The sequence below is a fragment of the Schistosoma haematobium genome, chromosome 1 (assembly GCF_000699445.3).
Source record: "Schistosoma haematobium chromosome 1, whole genome shotgun sequence".
NCBI classification, from domain to species: domain Eukaryota; kingdom Metazoa; phylum Platyhelminthes; class Trematoda; order Strigeidida; family Schistosomatidae; genus Schistosoma; species Schistosoma haematobium.
In genome coordinates, this window is record NC_067196.1 from 33,821,556 (window position 1) to 33,832,418 (window position 10,863).

Below are 10,863 nucleotides of genomic sequence, written 5' to 3' on the forward strand. Positions count from 1 at the left end.
TCAGCCAAATACTAATGCAAAAGTTGTTTTACTTTATGTTATCAATTAAAGTTCAAGATAATATCAGAAAATGTATATTTAAATCAGTCTCTTCATTCAGCGATATAATATCGTTTCATTCCTCCTGAATCCAATTGCTGTACGTCCCACTAATTTAAAAACAATATATGCACCTCATAAACAAAAAAATGGATATTGAAAACAGACTAAGCAAATGAACCAAAACACCTACAGTTCAAAGTAGAATAATATCTGAATAAAAAGAATAGTTTCAGAGTATGGGTTTGTGGGGATTGTTGAATACTCTTAAGATCACAAACCGACCCAAGCTAAAAAGTCATTGGGAAACAGCTGTCTCAATAAATAATGGGGATCTTCAACATTGAGAACCCATGACCCTAAGGGGGATCGAACCCAGAACCCTCAAGTCCCTGTGGAGTTCGACCATGTCAGTTGAGACAGCTACCCACCAATGACCAGAAGATGGTTGTTCAATATTACAAATTGATTGACGTTAGACATATAAAACACATATCCTTGTTCAGGGATTCAAAGGTTAGGGGTTACCCGAAGGAATCCGGGTTTGATCCCCAGTGGAGTGGGTGTTGCTGCTCAGAGGTCTCATATTAGAACGATACATCCACCCAGTGCTTTTTCATTTTAAATGGTTTTCCAAATTAGGCCAGTTCGTTACCCAAATTAGAATATATTTCCTTCGGAATCAAAAATAATTTAAATGATATGTTTTGATTAAGTTATTTCGAAAATTTAAAACATTGGATAGATTAAATTTATCAAGTTAATATTTTTCATTCAACAATATAAACTAAATGAAGAAACACTAACTTTAGAAATCATTAGAAAATATACACATCTAGCAGCATTGTTGGAAATAAGTTAAGAGTTCAATAGGAACAGAAAAGATTTTTAGAAATCATCAACTATTTAAAATAAATAAACAAACGAGGAATATCAAACCAAATACAAAATATTAATAGGCCCTATAATTTTTAAGATCGTCTAACATATTTAGTTGCAACGAATGGCATTTTTGTAACGGTATATTGATAGAATTTTTGACGAATTTGTACAAAAAGTTGTCGATCATTTCCACAATATTCAGATTTTACATAAGCCATTGCGATATTCTTACTTAATGTAGGTGAAAAACAACCACTTGTAATGACACCTATTTCCAGTTGCAAAGATTGATCAAAGATTTTTGTACCATCTACATGAGAAATAGAATAAATTATGATGAGGGAAATTTATCAAGACTATTTAACGGATGCAACAAATTTTGTGTGTCACTGATAGTTTAACAAGATGTCGAAATCGTAGTAGATGGACAAGAGTCCGAACTCGAGATTAATTTGTTGAAAAACAAATATCAACACATGGGATCTTAGTTTTAGTTTAACTGTAATCTTGATTGATTGCTGACTTTGTTAGTTAATGAACCATTCATCTAAATTATTTATTGGTTGACCTCGTCAACAAGATGGTTTTTTTTTAATTTTTTTAAAAAATTTTTTTTAAATTTATTTTTTAACTTTCAATTATAATTGAGCAACCAGGAAATTTTGGGTCTTTACACAAACGCCTTCGTTTTGCTGAAATATATTATTTTGTTAAAATCACGATTTTGATTACATTTATATGATTATATTTAGTAAAAGTATACTGTACTGACAACTTTGAATGAACTAATCAGAATAAGGATAGGGCATTCATCATAAGGTGAAAGTAAATAAGAAACAACAATTATAATTAACTTTTGACTTTTCGTATTACATGGATCATGGAATTTCTCGTTGTCGACTTAGAAGACTGAAATTATTCCAGTACTAATATTTTATTAAGTTCATTTGGTATATTTTATTAGCAATGTGGTTTCTTAGTTAGATGAGTACATACTAAAAACTGGACTAAAATGTTTTAACAACCCCAACTGTTGTTATGCAAATTATTTACAAAAGACAATTTACTTTTCAAAAATTTGAATCTTGTAATCAAATCCTGACTAACGTCTAAATGAGTAAGTAATTAGTGTTTTTATTTAGTTATATGAACACATAAATATTGGTCAAGGGTGCACCAAACTATATATGCGCCACATAATAAAATTAGATTGTGAAGATATGGAGAAAGGATGGTGGGTATAATCAAGAAAATAAAGAGAAATTAGTGTATGGGAATGAAATCATAATAAAAATAAAGTAATAATAATAACAAAGGGAGAAGCAGTTCACTTAAGAAAAATACGACCAGAAAGGATTCTTTCAGTTAAATAAGTTACTCTCAATTATATGAAGAAAGTAAAGGAAAGTTATACCAAGATCACCACTGTCTTCTATTCTGACTTAAGTCTGATAACGCCTCAAGCCACTGTGTTGCATTAACGCTTAAAGCCCAACCAGGAAGCCTTGAAGGACCAACAGCTTCCTTTCATACCATGATAGGATGTCATAAACTGACCACCACTCCAGTTTTTTCAAACCAGTCCCAAAGTTGGCAAACAATCCACGATGAGGAAGTCGTTGAGACAACATTTATAGTACACGTCCAAGCCACTGAAGTCAGTGTTTCAATATGGTGTGATCGACTGAAATGTTGACACTGTGTCTGAACACATGTTATTGAATATCCGTATCACTAATATAGTGTTGGCACTAAATGTTGGCAATATTTTGAAGACAACGATGATCGGACACAGAGAACCGTCTAACATCCTCAACTCGGAGGCCAGGTTTCACAAGCATAGAGCAAAACTGCTCTCACCGATGCGTTGTAGATCCAAACTTTTACAGCCAGACTAACATCACGAAGGAGCCAAAGGTGGTTCAGATTGGCATAAGTCGCTCCGGTTTTCAAGATACGTGGATTGATCTCATCATTGACACTACCACCAGCACTCACGCATCTGCCCAGGTGCACGAACTTCCTGACCACTTCTACCCACTCACTATCAAGAGTGAGTACAGGTTCAGAATCCTTTCGGTCTTGTAAACGTACTATACACTTAAAAAGTTTAAAGCACATTCCATAACTACGGACATTAATTGCCGACTAATTAAGTGAGGATTGCATGGATTGAGTATGATTTCACAGTAAGACGATATCATCAGCATACTCAAGGTCGAAAAGTACTTCTTCAGGTAACAGATCCACATCATCATGCCCTACATCCGTAGAGCTACTTCCAGAACGCCATCGATGGCAAAGTTGAAAGGGAATGGTGATAGTGTGCAACCCTGCCTAACCCCACTGTCCGAACGGAACAATTGGAGACAGATGGTTGTACGCCCTTACTCTACCTGAGATGTTTGTATGTAGGGCTTTTAAGATATTAACAAACTTTTCAGGCACACCCTTCTTCAATAGACGATCCCAGAGCACAGTCCTGTTCAACAAATTGAAGGCAGCCCTGACGTTAAGAAACACAACGATTGTTGGCCTACAAAATGTATGGCGGTGTGTTAACATTTGGCGGAGGGTGAGTAGGACTTCCATGGCAGAGGCTATATACACGTGGCCATGTGAGAGCGTCTCGAGAGGGAGAGCGAACTCTCCCCACTCTCGGCCATACCAGGGCGTTTGGGGGCATGCAAGTAGTGACCGGGCCCAACGTTGCTTAACTGTGATGATCGGACGAGAACCGGTGCTCTCAACATGGTATGGTCGCCGGCTGGCATTCCATCAGCTTCACAGATTTTTTCACACCAGACTTCTTTCTGCCAGCAACTCGGGTGAGTTGAAAGAGCCACCGATAGTCATCAGATGCAGCTGCCGCTTCCAAATCGTTAGCACGCTCGACCACCAGGCTTCTAAGACCCTTCACAAACTTGGCACAATCTCATTACGTAACGATCTTCGTTTATGGTCAAACTTGAGGTTGGTCGCTGCAAATCGATATGCTTCAACAGATTGTAAGAAGCCTTTAGGAACCCAGTCAGTCAGTCAGTCAGTAACAACGTAGAACTTCGTACGTACGTACATCAGTTCGAGTTGCCACACCACATTAGCACAGAGATGCACTTGTCGATTCAAATCCCGTAGTGGTAGAGGTAATAAGAGTATAAGCAGTAATCGGGAAGATTAGGGTTTGGAGATGTTATTTAAAGAGTATAATCCAGTGAAATAAATTTGGAAAGAGGAAAAAAGGGACATGAAGAATTCAGAAGATTAGAATTTGGGAGAACACAGAGAGTGGATGCACCTGCGCCATTGCGAACGATTTTCAGCCATGTCATTCAGGGTCTCTAACCATCGGTTGCTATCATCTCGCGGTCCCCAACCAGGTAGTCTACACCTACCAACATGACTCAGTTCACTTGTCAGTGACTTCATGGACTTGTGCCATGTTTTGGTCTGGCCGCCCCTAGCTTTCTTCCAACCTACTCCTATACCACTGAACATAGCTCGTCGAGGCAGTCGGTCGTTGGGCATACGTAACACGTGTCCCAGCCATCTCAACTGGTGAAGTTTCACTACTTCATCAATTGATTTGCCATCCTTACCTAGTACCCGTTTCCTAACAACTGTGTTACTTACTCGATGGTCCCATGATATACGAGCAATGCTTCGAAGACACCTATGATCCAATACTAGTAACCTACGAATATCCTCCACTCTTACCGGCCATGTTTCACTGCCATAAAGTAGGACGGAACGAACTGCTGCGCAGTAAACCCGTCCTTTGGTTGATAGACGGATATCTCGCCTACGCCATAGATGACGCAAGTTGGCAAAAGCTAGTCGAGCCTTCTGTATCCGTGCTGAGATTTCGTCACACACTAAACCACAAGGGCTGATGAGACTTCCAAGAAAAGTGAAGTGGTCGACACGCCCAACTACTTCACTCCCTATTATTAGTTCGGGTGTCGATGCAACCCAATCCTGAAGCAACATTTTGCATTTCGAGGGAGAGAATCGCATCCCGAACATGCTTGCATTGTTGCTTAGAGTGGTCAGAAGACTGCATTTTGTCAGCGTCTTCGCCAGATAAAACTATGTCATCAGCATATTCTAAGTCAACAAGTGAACCTCCCGGTATAAGTTCAACCCCTGGAAATCTAGACGAGGAAAATGTTATCTTTTAAAGTACGTCGACGACAAAGTTGAACAAGAATGGAGAGAGTGGACAGCCCTGACGAACACCACTTGAGGTAATCAATTCTGATGACAGTTCGCCATAAGCTCTTACTCTACCAGTTGTGTTCGAGTAGAGAGCCTTTATAAGGTTAATGTACTTCTTTGGTACTCCTTTCAGTGACAAACACTGCCATAGAACCTCACGATCAACAGAGTCGAATGCTGCCTTAAGGTCGAGAAATACTACCATTGTGGGGCGTCTGAATGTGTGTCTGTGTTCTAGAACCTGACGTAGTGTGAATATCTGATCTATGCAACCACGTCCAGGTCGAAAACCGGCCTGGTTTTCTCTAATCTGCTCTTCACGAGCTTTGATTAGGCGTCGAAGTATTATTGAAGCTAATATTTTAGACACTATATTTGTCAAACTGATTCCTCTGTGATTGTCACAAGAGGACTTTTGTCCTTTCTTATAGACTGGCACAATCAGTGATTGAGACCAGTCAGATGGGATTACGTCCAGTTCCCAAATTCTACCTAAGACCTCGGTTAATCTCATTGCTAATACTGGACCACCATCCTTAAAAATCTCAGGAGTAAACCTGTCAGGGCCTAGGAACCCAGTGCTTACAAGAGAGACGTCTTGTGAAGTCGCAAGAGACCTTACGCGTCATTTTCATTGTTTCAACCAATTGCAACCAATGCTCATCTTGACTTTTCGGTAGGTTGACAGTCAGTCAGATACAACGTAGGACCAGGCACATTTATGCATCGGTCCAAGTTGCCATACCTCATTAACACAACAAGATGGACACCGGATTCATAGCAGTGGTTCGGTCAAAGGTGGTAATATATAAGAGAAAGATTGCATATAGAGATATAGTACAAGAAGAAAAATTGGTTCGTAGAAAGAAAGGTATGAAGCGATTTTAATCTCTTAGTTTAAGAGAAGACAGAGAGTGTATACACCGACGCCATTGTGACCGATTCTGAGCCATGTCACCAAGAGTCTCCAACCATTGGTTACGACAGTCACGCGGACCCCAACCAAGTAGTCTGCATCTACCAACATGGCTCAGACTAGAAGTTAGTGACTTCAAGCACTGACGCCACGGTTTGGTTTAGCCGCCCCTAACTTTCTTCCAACCATCTCCAACACCGGTTAGCGTTGCATGTCGTTGACAGTTAACTTTGAACCTAGCTCGGTTTGATATTTAGTTGGAACAGAATCTGCAATCAATTTTCTGGCATTAATCCATTTAGGGCGAAATTTTTCGGTCACCGTAAAAAGTAAGATAAGATTATCACAAACAAGGCATGATCATAGTTCAGATAAATAAAAATAATATATTTGTAATATCCCAATGAGTAGAAAATTAGATTTTCTACTCATTGGGATATTACAAATATATTATTTTTATTTATAACAATCAACCCAATGCTCAGTTTATTCGAAATTATCAGAACAAACCTCGGTAATGATACCTATAGTTCAGATAAGTACTCCGAAAGGAGAGACAATCTTGCACACAATCACGCCAGCGGTAGTCAATCGCAGTATGGTCAATCTGAACCCAGGCTCGAGATTTAGAGGGAGGACGCCAGGTACTACATCAGATATGGTTGTGACAATAGTTAGTGCTAGCCAGAAATAGGCTATAATCTGGGAAAAGTATCAGTAGACGGTTACAAGTATCCGACAAGCGACTAACAAGTCTTCATTGGCTACTCTACCGACCCTCCATTGTGCCTAGACGCCCAACATGGGCATCCAAGTTTCCGACTGGTACTACAATATCTGTCGCACGCACTTTCTGTAGAAGAACAATTAAACGGTAATGGAACCCGTTCTTTATTACAACCGGGCTGCAATTTGTCGGAGCGCAAGCATAGATGACAAAGACATCGTTTCTCACGCCGATTTCTTCACTTTTTGATGGAACTTTCTCACCTAACAGTACATAATTGACTGTTAATGGAGATCCAAGCTATTTGTACCACCTCAGCTCTAGCGCTTAATGAGACACCAACACTAGCGAAACCAGACGGAGATATCACAGTGTCTCTGGACGGACGCACGTGAAACAAGCTTTTCGAAGGGACAGATGAAGAGCGAATTTGTAGTACTTCACTAGTCTTGAAAACGCGTCTCGGATAGACAGCATTCATCGATGTTGAGACTTTTTAAAGACATGACTAACCCTATATGTTGTCCGATTTGTATTAGTATGCAAAAGCTGAAGGACGCCAGTTTGAATGGCATACGTGGTCTCAGAAAGGCTGGTTCAGAATTCGTATTTAGTGGAAGCATTCAACTTTCGACCAGCCAGTGACCTGATATCGTTTAGATAGGACAGGATTTCTACCATAAGCAAGTTTCTGTATGAAGTTAACAATCAAGGAATATATAAAGTGAAAATAAAGGAATAGACAAGTGACTCAATGTAAAGACGAATATTAAAACGTAGTCTTAAGTATGATTTACGAGAATGAGAATTAAAGTACGAATAGTTCTTTTTAGTCTCAATCATCATTTAGTTTGCGTGTCGGTTGAGATATTGCCCGGATGCTCAAAATAAAGTGGATGGTTTGGACGCGATTTAGGATTATATATATATATATATATATATATTGATGACACATGCATTTTAACATACAGAATTATATATTTGGAATAGCAATGATTTTAAACTTACAAATAAGCCATGAAAGAGAAGCTTCAACTGGAGTTGTTTCTTCCGATATGTCGCTTCCATATAAGCACAAACCAGCTTCTAATCTCAAGGTATCACGAGCAGCTAACCCAATAGGTTTTACAGAAGGGTTCTTTACCAGAACCTCAGCAATCGGGATTGCTATTTCCGATGGGACACTGATTTCGTAACCATCTTCACCTGTGTATCCGCAACGTGTTAAACGAATATCACCATCAGGAGTATTCAAACCGTAGATTGAATCAATGAGCATACTTTCCATAAAAAAAAGATTTTCAAAGTTCCTTATATCAGTAGATGAGATACCTGCACGGAGAACTGAATATGAATCTGGTCCTATGGAAAATTAAACGGATATTTGTCAAGGAAAAATAAGAGGTAAAATTTAGAATTACTCGACTACTTTCAGAAATTTAATTAAAAAAAGCCAACCAACATTCATAATCCACATAGTAGAACAACCATTGAGGATCTACGGAAGTTCGAGTCGTTTAACTAAAAAATAGATTTCAGTTTTAAATATTTAAGCTATCAACAACAATTACTGCAAATAACAACTCACTTGGCACATTAAATAGCTTCTGTAAAGCTGTCATTTTCCGAAGTGTATTAACATCGAAAATCGGTTTAGTTGGGTCGCAGGTTGTACATAATATTTGCAAATTTACATCTTATTTGGTTTAACCTATAAACCAGTTACTAATATGTGTTAAATAGAACCGCACAATATACAATAAATCCGAAGATTTTTTGATCGTTTTTAATGTTTTTAGATATGGGACCGAAAACTTGAAACTAGTTATTTCGCTGATTAAGATTAACGTGGCATTTTTTAAAGAAAAAGCTAAGAGCATTATCAATGTTTGAGAAAAATATCCAAATTAACACTATATTACAAATCCGGGCAAGTTGAAGTATGTAAAAAAAATAGAAGTGTGAGTTCTGTAATGCAGGTTTCCAGTCGACAAGCATGGAGGATTTATGCCTGTTTACCAAGTCAATATTGTTCTACTTAGTAAAATCCAGGTCCTAAGGTGCACCACATAGATACCGATTAGTAGAACGGAAATTTACAAAAGTTACTAAGTGGCTATCATAAAACAAGTGAACGAGTTAGTTTTACTATTATTTGATGTAAGCTACCCTTACTTTGCAAAAATTGCACATCCGTGCTAAAAACGCTCTACGCAACTTGCTTCAAAACTATTTTAATTCAAGAGGAAATATTTCTCCAATGAACCGTGTAAGTCTCTTTAGATTAAGCTTCACAGGATTGATACTGACTACACAAGACAATTTACCTTGCAGTGCTAGGAGAGAATGGTTTAGAACTTTAATGTTTATTCCTTTACCGTCATTTACGTCTTTAGTCATCATTTTCTGAAAAAAAAAAACAAATCAATCTAATTATTCACTTACTGTAACATGATTCTTGATCTTTGATGAACATGCTGAATTTGAAACGATATACAAATAAGGTTCTTTGCATTTTAATATTATAGTATCATCTAGTATTCCGCCGCTACTTAACAAAAATACAGAGAGAGTTCCAGATGAAATAGGTAATCCCTCAATATCAGCACAAGTGAGGGATTCTAAGAAGCTAAATCTGTCCTTCCCAGAAACTTGCATCTGTTGTAGATAAATATAAATAAGTTAACTTGCTTGCAACATATGGGAAACATCAAAAAGACCGCAATGTTGACGCACAAATTGATGACTATCAATGATGCTTTGGTCTGAGTAGTGTAATGGCATAAGAAAATTGCAGAAATCAATCATTTTGGCTTTATGTGAAATATGAAAATCATAAAGCGGCGTTCTTTTCGAGGCTCCATTACTAAATGATCGTAAGGCAGTAACGCATGACCGGCAAACTCGAAGTGGAAGTCTCATTTCAAAAAGTTGCCAACGATTCCCGAGGCCGAACACTTCAAATGTTTCAAATGGTTGTGGACGGAATAGAAGAAGCTTTCGCTTAACAGGCTTCCGTGTATAGTGGCAGGGGATCACCAATTTCTCCAGGCAGAAACCTAGGTATATTATCTATAAAAGATTAGAAAAAAAGAAATTGGTAACGAGTTATCATAATAAGATGTTATCCGTAGTCCTTAAGAATAGGTCGAGTTTCCTCCTAAACGATCCCTAGGAAGTCGCTTGGACTAGTTCAGTCGACAGTGAATTCCAGCATTTGACAACTCTTAAGGAGTAGAAGTTGTGTCTACAGTCCGTTCTGCTACGTTGTCTCCAATTTCTGGGTGTTACTTCCAAGTTTTTTGTTGGGACTAGGCTTAAGTAGGTGTTTAAGGAGATGTCCAGAAGTAATAAGGATACTGCAAGCCATCAGAAGGTCACCTCTAAGACGTCTATACTCTAATGGGTAAAGGTTAAGTGATTGGAGGCGCTCTTCGTAAGGTTCAAATTTGAGTCCCCGGACTGATTTCGTGGCTCGCCGTTGGATACGCTTCAGAGTGTCCTTATCCTTTTGGAGTGAGGAAGGAAATACTATGTTTCCGTACTCTAAATGTGGACGAATAAAACTATTTAAGATTATGTGGAAAGTTCTCCCGTTAAACTGGCCAAAAATGCTCTTCAGTGATACCAGTGCAAGGTTTGCTCGGAAGGCATTTTTGTCACAGCGTAAGACGTTAAATCGTAGGGCACCAGAACTCCTAAATCTTTTTCGACTCGGAATACTACTAGAGAGGAGTTTCTTAAGTTGTAACTGTAGTCTGCGACATGTCGCAGATGGACTACTTTACACTTTGAAGTGTTAAAGGTAAGCCCGTTATCGTCTGCCCAACTTTTAAGTCGAGTCAGATCCTCCTGAAGTGCCTTTGTATCGTCCAGGTTGTGTATCTCTCTCCCAAGTTTCATGTCATCAGCAAAAAGTAATAAGACTGATGACACCTGTTGTGGAAGATCATTTATATAAATCAAGAAGAGAGGAGGTCTTAGTACTGAGCTCTGGGGGACCCCACTAGGACATTCCATAGCCTGAGATAAAGTGAAGTTAACCCTGACATTAAAATGTCGGTTTTTCAGATATGAAATG

General features: G+C 38.6%; 1 protein-coding gene across 1 annotated transcript; it reads right to left on the minus strand.

Annotated features, from left to right (window-relative positions):
- Positions 1 to 737: 737 nt before the first annotated feature.
- On the minus strand, positions 738 to 9,718 carry MS3_00010101 (uncharacterized protein). Its single transcript, XM_051218440.1, has 4 exons — positions 9,228 to 9,718; positions 9,110 to 9,188; positions 7,791 to 8,144; positions 738 to 1,231 (listed from the first exon to the last, which is right to left on the minus strand). The coding sequence occupies exons 1-4, from the start codon at positions 9,438 to 9,440 to the stop codon at positions 1,011 to 1,013; spliced, it is 867 nt and encodes a 288-aa protein (XP_051073791.1). The 5' UTR covers positions 9,441 to 9,718; the 3' UTR covers positions 738 to 1,010.
- Between the last annotated feature and the right edge of the window lie 1,145 nt (positions 9,719 to 10,863).